Genomic DNA, 17,885 nt, shown 5'->3' on the forward strand with positions numbered 1-17,885 from the left:
TCCACTAAGCCAGCACTTGTACAGATAAAAGTTTATGCCGAGCACTTTGCTCATGACTTTGCAAACATGGATTGAGCACATTTAAATTTAATTCTCAGTGCAGCTGCAGGTCAGCGTCTCTTGCCCTCAAACAAAGTTGTCTTCAGCAGCCTCACCTGTCAGGTGCAAACACTTGTAGACAGGTCTTTTGAAACTGAGAGGTTTACAGAAAACAGAAGCAACTTCTTAGCAGGAAACAAAGCAACCTTCACATTTGGCACGCAGAAGCATCGTGTTACACAAATGCTCATTTTGCTATCTGCAGCTCTACAGCATCAACCAGGGCATTCAAAGAAGCCCTGTGTCACGTTCATGAAAAATGAATTATCTTTCACACATCCATGCACACTTTTCCTTGGAAACTTGAAATAAACAGAGCAGTTACACAATTTTTTAGCACAAAAGTAGTGCCTAACAGAAAAGATTTAGTATTTTAGGATCAAACTACTGAGACCAAGATGCTACAGCATCTCTATTTCACTATAAAGATACAGATAGAAATCAAAATTCACTGTAAGCATCCCAGTTTTACACATGCCTGCTATTCAGTAATGTGTGTTTAATGCATTTGACTTAAAACAAGATGCTGCTACCAACAAAAAAAAAGAAAAAGAAAAGAGAGAGAGAGAGGAAAGCAAAGAAGTGATGAAATAAAACAAGCAAGCAACAGGAAAACAAGGTTTGAGAGATTTGCAGATATCTAAGAAAAAAAGTAACAGCCAATCTTAGCAATGCTTTCAGCTTGGTGAAAAAGTACCTGTCGACTTCCCTGCTTGGAGGAGCAGCTGCTGGTACTTCTTGAAGGAGACAACATCTTCTGGGATGCACCAAAGTTTTTTTCTTCACTCATGATCCAATTCTGTTTGTGTCACATAAGCTCACTTAGAACACCATTAAAAGGTAATTTGGAAAATGTGTTGGAAGACTCCTCAATGAAACACCAAACTCATCCTTTATCCAAATGCAGTCCAGTGGCATGATCTGTACCCCATGGAAACTCCTAAAAGGGAAAAGAAAAAAAACACAACAGATTATCAGATGCGGTCTCTTGCTGCCACATTCTAGCATGAATCATAATAAAGCCTTTGGTTAACACAAGCTGAGCACATTACTGTATTTTATAAGAAATAAATTGAACAACCACTTTAAGATAAATTTGAAAGTCTCAAAAAGGAATTATATAAATTTTGAATGCCAAAAACATTTTAATTGTTCCTATTTATTCCGAGGACAAAGTACCGTATCAAGCATCTTTTTACAGATATAAATTAATTTAAAAAATTAATAAAAACTCACAAAGAAAGTCATAAATATCTATATGAAATGGCCCAAAATAGATCCAAAGTAAGAGGCAAATATCCAATAAATTGCCACCAAAAAATGATGGTGTAATTAAATAAATGTCTCTTTTTCTCTGTTTCTTGATAATTTAAACAACTAAGCATGGATTCATGTTATAAGGAAAACCCCCTCTACATAAAAGAGTAATTCCTAAAAGTAGTGAGCATGAAAACTTAGCTGCCTAGAGCTGTGCATGGGCACTTTTACCTGGAATCAGAAAGCTCTATCTACTCTCACATCAGTTGTCTCAGCAAGTGACTAGAAGAATAATTAGCAGTCTGTTTAATAACAGTGCTCCCCACAGCACATGCAAATACGAGCCATGCCAGGAGCTCCCAGTAACGGAGCTCCAGCATGGGTAAAAGCTGTCATGGTAACTGAATACTTTTTAAAAAAACCCAAAACCCCAAAACACACAAACAGAGGACATTACAAAAGAGTCATGCTTTCCAAAACTTGAGGTGGCAATATAAATTGTGTAACATTTCAAATCTTATTGCTTCACACAAAGAATTCACAATTAGGAAGAGTCCAAGAACAATCAGTGATAAAGGTAAGGAAGTTTCCACAGAGAGATTTCATTGCTGAAACAGGGAGGCACTACTTCCCAATTCCCTCACTTGCACTGTCACAACAGTCCTGAGCTGGGATCACTGATTATTGAAGTTTGCCATTCATTTTTTCCTTGAAAAGCCTTAAATTCTATTCTAAGAGAAGCAGTAATGTCAGATCCCTAGTAAAATATTTTGTGCATCTTAAGAATTCATTTTCCTTAAAAACAAAACAAAAATACATCAAAATCCACAGACAAGGAAAACCATCCAGAACACAAAATTAAAACCAGGTGCTATATTCAAGACGAAGACAGCACTCTGCAGCAGAAAACCTCTCTCCCTGCAGCTGTAGTCTGAAGCATCCATCTTCTAAACAGAAACCTTTTCCAACCTACATGGCTTTCTGGCAATACAGTTTGCTGTAACATTTCAATCAACATGCCCTCTTTTCACCTGAAACACAATCTCTCCTCATGGCATTTACTTTACCTAGTTAGAAATACTCTGTAACCTCCAGAACAAATCTGTTCTACAGCGCCAACCTCCACAAGTGAGGTGAGAAATCAACGCTCCTGGAGTTCTTCCAGGAGTGAAGATGAGTCAGCTTGGTAAATATTCCAGGAACCATCACACAGTGAGCACAATGAAGGCCAAAATAAACCCCAGAACAGCACTGTGGCAAGCAAGGTCTCTGTGATTTGGGCCCAACACAGGGACTTGAGACTGAAGTTATGACTGAGATTAGGAGCAGTGCATTTTGGAGAAGGTATGGTCATTTTCCATCCGGAAGATAAGTTTATGTGGCATTTCATGAAGAACAAATACTTTTAACAGGTTTAGATTCATTTCCATTTTCTTTTTAAAGCAGGTAGAAGCATCTCAGGTTTTTTACTATGGTGTAAATATAAAGGATAATTTTCTTCCTTACTTGCAAGATGCATTCAGCAAGACAGTTTAATGGTAATGTCTCTATTTACAAGAACAGAAACACTCTTCCTGCAAACATTGTTCAGATATCCCCTTGAAACTAGGCAGCAAGTGTTCTGCTTCTGAGCAAACACACTTTGCTCAGATAAATCCCTGTTCTCTCCACTGCTCTTGTTCAGAATGAGCCCCTCCAGCTTTCACTGGTGACTATCTGGCATTTTGGCAGTGATTGGCAGAGCTCATGGCAAGAAACAGGCTCTAATTTGCAGCAAAAAGCACTGGAAACTTTTGCAGCAAAAAGCACTGGGTATATCTCCAGGACACACTAAATTTAAAACATACAATGTCCTTTGCTTGTTTGAACACACAGCACAATAGTTGTGATGTCCTAGAAGTGTCAAATAACCCAAAAAAATACCCCTAGCGGTCTCTTGGACTTCAGCACAGAGAGAAGCCACATAATCAGAGGAATCTTTCTATCATCATGTTTCTGGTGTGGAGTCCAAAGGAACTCAAGGTTTGGCTACACCAATGTTTTAGGGCAGAGCAGAGGGGGGCTTCCTCTGCAAATCTCCTGTAGTAACAAGGTCTGCACTGCAGGGCAGTCTTGGAACATGGAGGTTGAATCTCTTTTGGATTAAATGTGCTCCAGGACTGCATCCAGTGCTCAAAGCACAACACCAGACCAGAGCTAGTGCTGAGGAGTCTTATGCAGGGGCTGATGTTAGGTCTTCTTCCAAAGTGATTGACTACAAGGATCCAGCTTCACTGCACTGCTCCACTTGCTAACATTGACGTCAGAGACACTAAGAAAGTTCTTAAGATCTCCTACAGCAATGTCATTTGTCCTTTTGGAATCAAAAAGAGTGTGATGGGCAGGTTTCCAGAATTCAAATGAGCTGAAGATGACTCACTACCCAACAAGAGGTGCTTGAACAAGGAGCAGGTGACAGGTGAGGTAAATCCAGCAGAGCGCACCTGAAGTATTTTGTCAGTCTACTTCTAAAGTGGGGTTTTGCATTTTCCTTTATTCCTTCAAATGAGTTACTGCATGGGCTGGATGAAAGGCTTTTCTTACCAGCCCTGAAGAATTCAGGAGTGAAAAATATGTCTTCTCTCCAAAGTGCTTTATTCTATAGGTGTTTCTCAAGGTAATAATTTAACTTATTACCTTGAGACTTCCAGATTTGAGCATGAAAAAGTGTATGTGAATAACTATCACGGCCCCAACTCCTCTACATAAAATGCTATGTATTCCAGCAACAATTTTGTGCTCCTTTTAAAAAATTTTCTTCAAGTTTAGAAGAGAAAAAAGAAAACTGTGGCTGCCCTTGAACAATAACACACTCATTCTTCTGGGAAGGTGAGAAAACACTGATCCTGCATCCCAACTTGACTGGCTTACAGCAGTGGTGACTGGGCCTCTCTAGGGCAAATGATATTTTGCAATACCTGCGGAAATTAAGGTCACCAGGTATAAAAGCAATTACAACATTAAAGCGAGCATAAAATGCAGTGTTATGCTAATGAAGAGAAGATTGCAACTAAAACTGATTTTTAAGGTCATCATGATACAATTGCTTCAGATTCATTAAAATTTGCTCCTTTCCATGCCACAGGGTGGCCTCAGAACTGTATTTGTTCCCACATTTCTCTGGAGCACACAGGGCCACTTTTGTCTATTCAACAAAGACAACTCAAAGGTGTGAGGCTGAGGCAAATCCAAATAAATTTAGGACAGTAATTTTCACAAGTGCTAAGTATTGCCCTAATTCTTTTCTATAAAGCCAACAGCTGCAAAAGTAGGCCAAGAGTGCCTCTGCAAATGACCTCACCAGGTGCGTTTTGAAGAATTAAAAATACATGAGCATCAAATATTGGTTAGAGCTACTACACCATAAGATGATAAACAGCACTTATTTCTACTTATCATCTGCTACTAGTAGCCTTATCATTCTATATCAACTAAAGATAATGTAAACATATGTTAATATGTAAAACAGGAATACAATTCTTTTTTTAAAAAAAGTACCATCCCAGGTTGTCCTCAAACCTTTAAAATTGCACAGGTTCAAAGCAGCCTTGCAGTATCATTTCATCTCTCACAACTCTGAAAACAATACGCTTATAGCAAAATCAAAGATTTTTCACATCTCACAAAAGAAGAGAAGGGAAATTCAGAAAAAAAATATGTAAAACTGCAGTAAAAACCCCCTCAACATTATGCAATTATTTTTGCCATGGTTCTGGAGGAAAAGTAAAGCCTTAACAGCTGCTTCAAAGCTGATTCAGCAGTGAAGGAACACTAGAGACTTTGAGAAGCAAGACTGGAAGTGTACATCTCATTCTGTAGTCAATTAAGGTTTTTTTGGATAGAAGAATAGTAACAACATAAAGCCTGATGAGAGTCAGGTGGATACAGCAAGCATGGAACGGAGCAATCCAAATCAGAGTTGCAAGCAATGCTGAGTGACTTTTCACAGAATTAACAAAGACTTTGTGCTGAAACCTTTGCTCTGCAGCTATTATTAAATTACATTCACTCACATCTGCCTGGATAAACAAAGCAATAGTCTTTTCCTAGTATTGCTTTCATGTCTCTCTCAGTTATAGTTCAGTTTGCCAGCTTTAATCTATCCCAGTGTCTTATCTACCTCAAGATACGAAAGATTTATTTATAGGCTACAGATGAACCACGTACAACTATGGGAGATGTCTTTCCAAGGCAGGTATTTGCTGTTCCTCAATTACTGTAAGATTCACACTACTGAAGGTCAAAGCACGTGAATCCTGTTCTGTTACTGGCTATTCTCTTTACTAAAGAAAACTTTTAGAGACAAACACAAAGCAGTTTAAAACAACTCTTACTGATAGGTTATTAAACCTATCTTTGAAAGCAAAGGTTCAAACAGCTTAGGAAGACTAACAATAACAGGAAGCATTTCAGAACTGCCTTCCATCAGATAAGTGATCACCCAAATCACAACTTCTCTTGCGCAGATGTTTTCATCGGCCATGGAAAAATGCTACTTGGAAGCAGTCTGTGATGCAAAGAAACAGTTCAATCTAGCCCGTCTCCTTAAGGAGGCTTTTGTAGTAATTTAATCATGCTGTGTCACTGACCTAAAAGAGGAAAATTTAGTTCAAAGAAAACTCTCCTAATTGTCTAATCAAGAGAGACAGACAGAGAGGGAAAGGGGAAAAGCTGGACAAACAACAAACATACTGCATTTAAGGAGAGATTGCTTATCATGTATAATGTTCATCACTTGATGAAAGAAAATCCTGTATGTTTCAGTGAACAGAAAGCAAAAAAAATCCAAAACCACAGAAACAGAAAACAAACCACAAAGCAAAACCCCAAAAACAATCCAGTAGAACATCCCAAGACATCAAAGAACATGCTTCAATGTCAATCTAATTTGACCTTCTGGCAGCAAAGCAAATATTTGCTGTTTCACTAATAAGTCAATCCTTGCTTTATAGATATCCAAGATAATTCAATCCTTACATTATAAAAATCTTATTTAAATTTAGAAACGGGTCATTCAGCATCCTGAAATATGAGTACATATAAAAATACCACCTTTTCCTCACATCCGCCACAGAAACTGTCTATAATATTGCACATGACATGATTCATTTTAAATGCATACTCCTGACACTGTTTCCATCTCCCCAGGAGATCTGTGATAGATTGCACTTGTACCAAAAACCCAAACTTACTGGGAATATAAACTAGAGAGACATGTTAAAAGTCCTGATGACAAGTGACACAGAAAATACACGCGGTAATAGCAGTATTTTTACATAATTAGTCAGCTGTCTTACTACCTTTTCCACACAACTTTCAATCACGGTTGAGAATCAGAACTAACAGGTCTAACCTAGCCCACAGGCAGGTCCTAAATGATTAAAATTCTTTTTCTCTCCCCGTCCCTTTCAGGAGGAGTCCTGCCAAGGGCCTGCCTGAGCTCAGGCCTCAGCAGCAGGACCGAGGGAGCCGCATGCGCCCCGTCCAGCTCTTGGCAGGGCTCAACACCTCCCCAACCACCCAAAAGCTGAGGGACACCAGAAACAACTTGTGACCCACTAAAAGAGGCGTCCACAGCCTCTCTGCCGAGAGGGTGGAGCATAAAACAGCAGCTCCTGAGCTGGGATCAAACCCTGGGCTGGGATCAGGTGCGCTGCACACCGCAGGGCTAACAGGGTGCAGTCCTCGCTCTGCTCAAACTACACACCAGGAGCTGGGCTGTTTGCATTGAACTGCTGCTCAGCCAGAGAAACCTCACAAAACATGATCAGGCAATAGAAAAGAGAGAGAAGCTTAGGAGGGGCAGGGTTAAGGAGGTGCAGTCCTCGCTCTGCTCAAACTACACACCAGGAGCTGGGCTGTTTGCACTCAACTGCTGCTCAGCTAGAGAAACCTCACAAAAGATGATCAGGCAAGAAAAAAGAGAGGGACAAGCTTCTTAGCATCTTCAGAAAGGAAAAGAACAGGAGAACAGGCACATGGTATCACTTTACAGCCTGTACTAAAAACCTTGGAAAGGTCCATCTCTTAGTGATAACATCCCTGAGTGGGAAACATTTGGAAGGAGCTTGGTTGTCTTTCATTTTTCTGCTCTTACTAGATAAAGCTTTGCTTTGTTCACTGAAACAAAGACATTTCACTGTGCCCTGAGGCTTATTCCTTTTCAAAACTGCAGTCACTAATGCTAAAGTGTTAGTGAAATACACACTTTGTTGTCCCGGATTCAGTTTTGATATGCACAATGTCAGCTCTGTCAGTCTGCCAGCACGTAGTAGATCAAGATCTTAAGACAGAACTGTCTGCACATCAAGCAAAAGACACCACTTTTCTGTAAAATCATTGAAGGCATCAGTGTAACTTTGAATCAGACTGGCTCTTTGTGACCTCATGAACTGCATAATGCTGTGAGATCCATAAATCCATCAAGCCCAACATTAAACAATATATTTTATTAAACCAGCTGACATTTATTGGTTTTAACTATAGAGAAAGAAACACAAACCCAGTCACCTCTGGTTTCAAGTAGAATGGCAAATAAAAATACTGAAGAGTTTTGGTCAGGCATGATCCTGACCAAAGTCTGAAGGAAAATATCATGAGGGTGCTATGACGAGCAAACACACTACCTATCCTTTATCTCATGCAGGAGAGCTAGACATGTTCATTAAAGAGTAGCAGGATTCAACAAAGCAGGATCCTGTTTTGTCCTCTTTGATGAGCTTTTTTACCTTTCATACTTTGGCATCATCTACTTTCTAAATAATAAAAAAACCCAAAACAAACTAAAGCATGAAAAACATCAAACAAAAAAACACCAAATGAACCAAACAAAAATTTTAATCCCCCACTAAGAAACCTGTTTTTCTATGACACATGGGAATTGTCATTTGCCCTGTATATCACTAATTGCTAAAAGAAAAAAGGTACAAAGGAACCAGCACTTCCTTTGAGAATGTTTCATATTTTTCCTTTGTAAGCAGGCCTATTATTTCAAAACTTAAATCTTATTAACTTTAATAACTGAGGTAACAAGATTCAGTTCTTCCTAGGATGCATGGAAATTTGTTTACACATTTTCTAAAGTGCAATGATGACGAGCTATAAAAATCTTGTATTTCTTCTTGATCAACTTAACATAACTTTAGAGGCTTCTGTCTCTTAAGTCCACTCCAGGACACCCTTTTTAGGTACTTTACAGCATTAGCATTTATATATGTAGCACTGCAGCTTTCTTTTAAATATTATGTAGATTTTTTTTTTCCAGAAGGTCCTTCATTTTAAGTGAGCTGGAAACCACAAAAGAGGTGTGTGGTGTCCTGAACAAGGGGAGGTAGTTGTCAGCAGATCAGTGTTAACTCTAACACCACCTTAGATGAGAGGCCACTAATTTCTTAATGCTGTGTTTCTAAACACACAATGTGCAAACAAATATCAACACTTTAGAAATGCACTGTGGAAAATAATAACATATAAAGCGTCCTGAGAACAATTAGTACTACAGGTGCTAAGTAATTTTATTATTAATGCCAAAAGGTAGGAGTTTGCTAATTCCAAGTTTTCAATTAAAAAAAAAAGAAACAAACCAAAAGCCTGGATGAAGGAAAAAAGTATACAGAGAACCACAGAATCAAATGGCTTAGGTGTGAAGGGACCTTAAAGATCACCCAGTTCCAACTCCCCTGCCATGGGCAGGGACATCTTCCTCTAGACCAGGTTGCCCAGAGCTTCATCCAACCTGGCACTGAGCACTGGCAGGGTTGGAACACACACAGTTTCTCAGAGCAGCCTGTGCCAGTGCCTCACCACCCTAATAGAAATTCTTCTGAATATCTAATCTACATCTCCCAGAGAAATGTGTTCATTTTCAATACAAATTAAAACTGTTAGGGCTCTAGCAGGAGCTCCTGCAGGACAGACAGGAGGATGCCTGCAGCTGTCCTTTTCCCTGGAAACACATGACCCACATACATGTATGCAGATGACAGGAACCATGAGTCACAGATGCCAGCACCACACTCTTGGAAGATTCTGCATCACATCTGCTCTTAAATCCATTCATATTTATGCTCGTAATGAACACCTTGACAATGGGAACCAGGAAGATGGTTCCATGGATCAAGTTTTCTGCAACATTATCTTCATGGCATAGGGAAAAGATGAACTGGAAGAGACCAAGAAGCAGAGAGATTCAAGATGTGGGAATGCAGGTTATAAATCTGAATGACTCCATGCAATGCTTTGCCTAATTAATAATAAATGGGAAAGTATCAATCACAACAGCTGGGTCAGACAAAAAAGATGCAGGCCAGAAGTGAGGGTCTCTGACTGGTTAACAGGGCAGCTCTTGAACAGCAAAGAACCAAACAGGGGATCCTCTCCCCACCTCAAATGATGCAATCCCACCACCACGTCCCCAAGTTCTGAAATACAGGAGGGGAAGACAAATCCAACTAGGGTTACCACAAAGGCTCAACTTGGATAGAGCTGGTAAGAGAACTTCTGCCCTCAAAAAGGGAAGAAACTAAACATGAAGTTGCAGAAATTGCAAATCTGTATTTGAGAAGATCAGAAGGTCCATCTCAGGGTGAATGACTTCATGTCAGATCTTGCCCTACCTCTGACTAGCTACAAGGGTACAAAATCTAAAAGCAAGTTCAGAGATTAGCCAGAAAAAAAGTAGTAATGTAACTATTACAGACAGCCCAGAACAAGGAAGACCCAAAGAGTTTTAATGCACCAAGTTTGTTTATACAAGTCTACTACAATATGACGTCCCAATGTAAAAATATGGCCTGCTTCCAGCAGTAGAGCTCAGAGTTAACACAAAGCTGCTGAGAACTTTTGTGGGTCTCAGTAGCAGCTCAGAGTGCCTCCACTGATGGGTTAGAGCTCAAAATCATATTAACTTTCAAATCTGCCAAAGTAATTAAAGTAATTCTTGCTCCCAAGCAATTTGTTACGGTCCTTTCCTGGAGATCAGTAGCTTCCCTGACAAAAAAATAAACAAATACAAAACTAAAAAAATCACAGGAGCCCTCCCTGCTCCACTTCAGTAAAGCAAGATTTTTGTCACAGCAAGTAGTTCCCACACTTTGCTTTGGGATGGTCATCACCAGCTGGAAAATGGAAGTAGTGTTATTTTCAATTGATCCAGACAGTTCTGCCCCCAGTTTTACATTTAGATTCTGGTTAGTGCAAGCTAGCAACTATCTATTTGAATTTAATTAAATACAAATTAAACACTCCGTGATTAAAAAAAGCTTTAGCTATGCTCTGATTCTCAAGTATTTTTAGAGGTTTAAAAGATGGAAGGTTTTAATTAGGATGCCTCAGCAACATGAGAGAATGAATAATTTACATAGAAATTTATTTGAGCTCAGTGAAAGAGTGGTACAAATAAACTATCCAGATTTTTTATTTCTAAGTAGTAACAATTCTAGTAAATAATTTTTAGTTCAGCTCCAGTCACTGCAAGCAGGCCATAGAGATGGCAGACAACAACAGTAAGTCTTGTAATGTGTACTGTCCAACATTTTTGTTACTTCATAGCATTCTTGAGGTTGGTTGTACTTGAACAGCAACCAGCAAGCTGGATTTTAATTATAGGCTATAAAACCAGAAATAAACATAAGTTTTCACAAGAGATGTAGATTCCCCTTAAATAGCTAAATATTGAAAGAGTTCCACCAGTCACTCCCCTTTCTCTCTCTACTCTCCTTCCAATCCTCCATCAGTTTTGTGTTAGTTTTTAAGCTGCTGACATATGGCACTGGCTCTGCTAGACCATCAGGACTTGCAACACAAAAACAAATCAAAGCTGTGGTTAATTATGGACAGTGCATAAAGTGAGTACTGACAATACTTAACAAGTCTTATTTCATGTAACTCTCTTGATGAATTTCTGAAAAGGAAAGTAGAACAAAGCAATTTCTTAGAGGAAGACATTAAAAGGTTCGGGGTTTTTAATAAAAATGTCTAAAATGACTAAAATATCAACATATGAAGTTGCAGGAAACATAATACTGCAAGCTATTTTCCTAACAGATGGCACTCACGCCTACTTCACCCATGCTGACCTACATTTTTTTCTCTTAACTTTTACTAATATTCATGTTTCATTGAATATGTTTTTTTACCATTTTGCCACCAAGTAATACTTTTAGCATTAAAGCTTTGAGATACTTATTCAAGAACATATTTCTAATAATATAAAATATAGAATGCATAAAGGAGGAAAACACCTTTACAACGCTCAGGACATAAAATTTGACTTGTGACATAAAATTGTCTTCTCAAAGGCTGTTCAGCATTGAAACTCTATTCAGAAAGTTTTCATCCAGCCTTGACTGGAAAACATGACATTTGGAGACATTAAAGCATTGTCATAACTCACACTGCCTTGTAGAAAAAAATACACCTGTGCAATACAGGCAGTTAAACCAGAACCATTGAACTGACTTTCATTCTTTTGTTCTACCTGTTTAATTGTGAAAAGGTAAAAAAATTAAATATATGTAGAAAAGGAGGAGCTGGAGGAGAAATGTGAAAAAATTTACAGTGAATGGTAATTTAAGTAAAAAGCCCCTAAGATTTCCATACAAAAATGTACCATATTATTTCTCCTAACATGCTATACTGTTTTTGAGATCACATAATAAAATATGTCCAAAAAGCCAAAAATCTTTAGTGTTGTTGCACCAAAATAACAAGGATTTACATGCAACATCCCATGAAAAATAAATCTGGGAATGGCCAATGGCAGCTGGAAGCATGACATTTGGAGAAGCTACATTATCAGCATGTGAAGTTTGACAGTCCTCTCTTCAGTACTCAAAAAATAAGAAAATCAACCCACTGTCTGTTCTAGCTGCAAACAAACAAGGTGGCCACGGGAGCTGGAAGTGCCCCAGCTCCTATTTCAGGCTCTTCTCTAACCTGTTGACTCACCTGATTGCTCACCAGCCCCATGAGATCCCTCATTGTAATCCTCTTCCAGAGGACGACACTCACACTAACAGTGGGAATAATAAAAGAGGTGTTGTTGGAACTCTTCCCATATGGCTCCCAGGGTGAGAGAGCAAAAAATTGTTCTCTAGAGTGATTTTACAATACCAGTTAGGCAGATCACAGTGAGGGTGATGACTGCTCCAAGTCACTATTTAACCATGAAAAACAGTGACAAAACCAGCAGGATCTCCTGCCACCCTCCAGCATCACAAGAGATGATTTTGGGCATAGATTGCTTACCAAGCTGAATGGGTATCACACTTTTAAAAGGTACAACATAAAGCATTTCTTGGGGACCTGGTGCTGTATTCCAAGTGGTCATTTTGGCCAATTGAATTAAAATACTACTAGAGCCACACAACAGTTCATTTTTGAACTGCATACATAAAAATATAAATAATTTATATTTGTGTCAAGTACAAAAAAGTTACTGAATTATTCTGAGAAGAATGCTCTCATCCCTCTCCTTATGTTTTTCTCCTTTCAGCACATTAGGTTTTTGTAAAAGGATTTTGAAAATGGGACAAATGGTAGCCACATGCCAGGCTCTGAACAGCATCCAGTGAAAGCTGATTGCATCTTCGTGCTTCCTAAAACAGCCACCCTAAGGTGAAGTTCATTTAGACCCAAACCTGCAGGAAAAGCTTTCACACTTCACATTTTTCTTTCACATAAATGATAGCATTCCCAGAAATACAAATTTTGACCTATTACCAACTGCCAATCTAGTCAAAATTTCAGTATTATTCCCAAAGTTGGAATGTAAATTTGCTTCTGCTCCCCATGGCATTCAGCAACTAATTTTGACAAGTCTGTTATTTGTTCTTACAGATTGTTCATACAAATCCAGCATACAGTGCTTTAAAATACTTAAAGCTTCCAATAAATGCTGCTGCCTTGTGCACAGGAATCTGACTTTATATTAATTTTGCCTGGGGACTTCACGAATTGCTCAGAGTTCACATCTCCTTTTACCAGTCTGAAGAGCTCAATTTCTCTCTGTCTTCCTCCCTGCCCCATTGCCCATGCCAGGGATACTTTTCTGGAGCTAGGTGAGGACATGGAAAAAGCATTAGGCATTTGGAAGTTAAAACCAGCAGCTTAACCACCTTACACAGTAAATCTAAGGAGCTTAAACTCACCAACAAGTGCAGGAATTGTCAAGTTGGATGTCATGCATTAAGCATGAGAAAGTAAATACATGTGACAAATGCGTTACTTCCCCTGTGAACATAATGATTCTCGGTTAACATATCTAAATTAAGTCACACATTAGTTATGTCTGAAGAGAGCAGAGTGACAATTAACATTTTGTACATAAGCAACCACTGTTTTTTAGATTCAGAACCACTTTCAGGGATGCTGCTGGCCTGATTTTTCTTCAGCTGAGCAAACAGAGAGACATTATTCCAACAACAAAAATGAGCCTTCATGTGCCCATGGAAAGAAACAGGGTATTTCACAGGTAGCAAATTAAATAAATCAGGTGAAAGCAAACAATTCAAACTGAGTTGCCACAATTTATCCAAAACCACAGAACAGTCTTCCATTTGATCTTCCTTTTAACATACTGAACCAGAACTTCTTTGCAACTGCTAACTTAAATAAATAAGTAGCAACAATGCCAGTTTTCACAATCATTTCAGAACACTCTGAAATTCAAACACATGCAGTCATATGGATGCTTTTGTGATAGCAATAAAATATCCTTTATAAAGGAAAATACATCTTCCTATCATGTTAACCCTTGTTCACTGCTGTCTAATGAGAGGAATTTTCCTAATTGTCATTTGTGGCAGTAGCAGCTTGATGCCACAAGGCCAAAAGGCAATTAAAGGTCCCTGCCTATTAGATTACACCAGACTGATGGCAGCACAATTGGAAGCAAAGGCAGAAGCCCCTAAGCCCTGACTCACTGCAGAGACTCAGATCTGGACATTTCCCTCAGCACCTGCATGGCTGGGCCTTCTGAGCTGGCCCCTGTACCCAGGTCAGTCAGCCTGCCATCTGCCTAAGTGGGCACTCAGGGGGACTGCAGCCTTCCTCTCTTCCAAATACACCTTCACCAGCTCTGTTCCATCCATCAGGCTAAGAACTTCTGCTGCACTTGCCATGGCAAACCCCATAATTCTTGGTGATGATAAAACTGTTTCATTTCCAAGACCTATGCATAGGTATACCTATGTATAGGTATAGTGATATATTGGTATATTGCATATTGATACTCATGTTTTCTATATATGCATCTGAAGTATACTAGCACCTTGTTCAAGTGTTAATGATCCCTTTTTTAATCAAGTCTTAATATGCACATTTATTTTCTCTATGACAGTGCCTTTGTGTTTTAAATGCACACATCATATCGAGTGCATTACAGTCACATTTCTGGGCTATAAGTTAAATGAAATGTGATGCATGGTTATGTAAGTGAAAAAAACCCATGAATTTATCTTCCCACAAGTGACAATTGAATCACAGAATACTCTGAGTTGGAAGGGACCCACAAGGATCACTGAGTCCAAGTCTGCAGTGAATAGCCTGTAGAGCACAGTTGGAGCATCCCACACAGAGCCAGCCACCGAGGCAAAGATTGCATTAGTGGTTCCTCATTTCTTACAGGGTACTGCTAAAAGGGCCTCCAGCCTAAAGCCACAATCCCATTTCAGAAGTACAGCACAAGTTCTGTGGCTCTGCACGCTGGAGCGGCAGTGCATGGAAAGGAGCAACTCCTGGAGGAGTGTCTCCCATGGGAGGGACCCCATCCTGGAGCAGGGCAAGAGAGTCAGGAGTCCTTCCCCTGAGGAGAAAAGAGCAGCAGAGACAACGTGTGATGATGTGACTACAGCCCTCATTCCCCACTCCCTGCTCACTAGGAGAGGATTTGGAGGTTGAGCCCAGAAAGAAGGGAGAGCTGAAGGGAAGGTGTTTTAAGATTTGGGTTTATTTCTCATGACCCCATATTTGACAGGCATTCAATTACATTCCTTTCCCTCGGTTTCGCCCCTGACAGCAATTGCTGAGTGATCTCTGTGTGTCCTTACCTTGACCCATGAGCCTTCCACTCCATTTTCTCTGTCCCATCCAGCCGAGGGGAGTGACAGGGTGGCTTAGGTGCTGCCAACCCACCACACAGCCATTGTGGCAGCCCCTGCACCCTGGTTACCTGCACTTCACCAAGGATTTTGCAAAGAAAGAATAGATTGAGACTCCACAACTTGCAGGGGAAGCTAGTTGTAGCAGGAGATGCTGAATCATGCCTTTACCAGCTGTCACTTTGCCAGCGCCACCTCTTAATTAGTGCCTTCTTTTAGATTTCCTCAATAGCTATATGGAACCAAAAAAACCCCACAAAACAACAAAAAGAGGAAAAAAAGGCAACCCAGCAAACAAAAACCCAACAATTCTAGCTCAAAACATAAACCACATGTAAAAATGTTAAAGGTGAAGTATAAACTATAATTTGTGTAAGATAAAACAAACAGCCAATTACAGGCATAGAAAATGTTTATTTTATACTACCCTCATGACAAATCAAAATCCATTGAACTTTTAAGTTCTAGATTTTACAGCCTGTCTCACTCCATAGAGTGGAAAATCCAATTTCCTTCAGAGTCCCAAAGCTTGAACTAAACAATGAATGCTTTTCCTATTTCTCCTGAAAAAAAAAGGTTTTCCCTCAAAAGCTGCTGGCCAGATGCTGAATGGTATTAAGGGTAAAACTATAAACCAGCTTTTCTTAGAGTACATTTTACTTTGCTAACCACCTGTTACTATGATCTTGTCCAGTGCTGGCAAAAAAAAAAAAAAAAAAAACAAACAAGCAGGTTTCATTACAATGTGTTAGAAACAACATTAACAGTTGAAATCTTTAGAAGCAAAAAAATGCCCAGTAAAAGTTGGCATTAAAAAAAAAAAAAATCACACACAAAGGGACAGGGCCATTCTCCAGTCCACCTTGCCATCACCAACACCAAATTCCATTGGTGTCCCTCAGCCAGAAACACACAGCTTTTTTTCTGTCACCACAGTGAGTATTGCTACCTCTGGACCATTCAAGCAGCTGAGAGTTTCTGCCTTTTAGCTAATGTAAGTGCCCCCAATAATTAAAATTATTTCTTTTTGGAGCATTTGACAGCTTGTCAGAAGTTCCAAACAAATGCTGTGCTACAGAAAGATTAGTGTCAACATTTTGATTAATCCTTTATTATTAGACTTCTATAGTAGAATAATAACTTGAGTATCTTTGATTTTTCTGAAAGCATAATTCCTGCTGTTTAAAATAAAATACATCTTGAAGTAAGTTCAAGCACACCTGTGGACAGTCATCAAATTGTTCAGATATTTAAGCACTGGAAGTAAAAAACTCCAGGGTACAAACACACCACGGGCAGAACTTAATGGGAAAAAAAAGAAAATTTTTGTTACTTTTCAAAGTAAAGCATCATATGAAATCTGGTCTTAGATCAAAATCTTTTCCTTTCTTTAATAACTTGCCAACCTTCAAAAATACAGCAGCAGAGCCAAGGTCTCCTCCAGATCTGAAGACAGAGAAGTCACCTGTACTTTTCTGAAGGTAAAAGCAGTGAAAGTCACAGTAAAACATGCTGCTGCACTGAGAGCTTCTTAAAGCCTTTTCATCATTTTATTTTATCACCATCATTTTATCATCAATTTATTTCCATCCTTACTCTGATGCTCACTCTTGTGTCTCCAAGTTACCAGACAGTGTGTTTTACTCCCTATCAGGTAACACCTTTCCTGGATTTCTCTCAGAATGTTAATGCTCCTGAAACATAAGCTGATGTGAGAATGTACTTCTATTCTGAAAAGCTCTTGCTATGCACATGTCTCCACAACAGACATTTTGTGAGATGCATAAAGTTGGGTAAGTTAAAGAAACTCATTAAATACTGCAGATTTTACATTGCATAAAAAATCTCTGTTTATTCATCACTATTGATACTTATACTTCACCAGGTTTGACCATTTTTCATCCCTCTTATATGGTTTGATAAGAAGTGCAACAAAAAAATCTACGATTCTTGGGAAAGCACACAGGGATAAAATTTAAACACATTAATGTAAGAGAAGCCCACTGATGGAAACCGAAAAAGCCACTCAGCTTTATACATGTAGCTCAAAAAAAATTATACTGTTAACATTTTACTCAGCCTTTAATCTTTATTTCTCCTTGAGAAGTGACTACTTCAATAATCATATTTTTCTGCTTAGCAGGAAGCCTTTTCCTACCTAAGGTAACAATTTAATTTTCATTTTGTCTTCAAGTACCTGGTGCTATGAGAACCTGACTTATGAACTAAACAAGAATATGACCTTTTCCCTGAAGCAAATGTGAGTATAAGGCACATAAACTAGGAATCAGTGAATAAGCAGCAGTGACTAAGAGGCCAAAGCCATCCCTCATTCACTGTTACACATGGCAGCATTGGGGATTCAGTCTCACATCCTCATTACCACACTAG

At 39.1% G+C, this 17,885-nt stretch overlaps 1 protein-coding gene across 1 annotated transcript in view; it reads right to left on the reverse strand.

The window, feature by feature from the left end:
• The window catches only part of OSBPL3 (oxysterol binding protein like 3), an 86,422-nt gene that overhangs the window by 44,909 nt on the left and 23,628 nt on the right, over nucleotides 1-17,885 (reverse strand). Inside the window, exon 3 of the mRNA XM_059476546.1 lies at nucleotides 797-1,039. Within this exon, the coding sequence (XP_059332529.1) occupies nucleotides 797-889 (93 nt within the window). The 5' untranslated portion in view covers nucleotides 890-1,039. The remainder of the gene's footprint in view (nucleotides 1-796; nucleotides 1,040-17,885) is intronic.

The sequence above is a fragment of the Ammospiza nelsoni genome, chromosome 1, assembly GCF_027579445.1.
Source record: "Ammospiza nelsoni isolate bAmmNel1 chromosome 1, bAmmNel1.pri, whole genome shotgun sequence".
Classification (NCBI taxonomy): Eukaryota; Metazoa; Chordata; class Aves; order Passeriformes; family Passerellidae; genus Ammospiza; species Ammospiza nelsoni.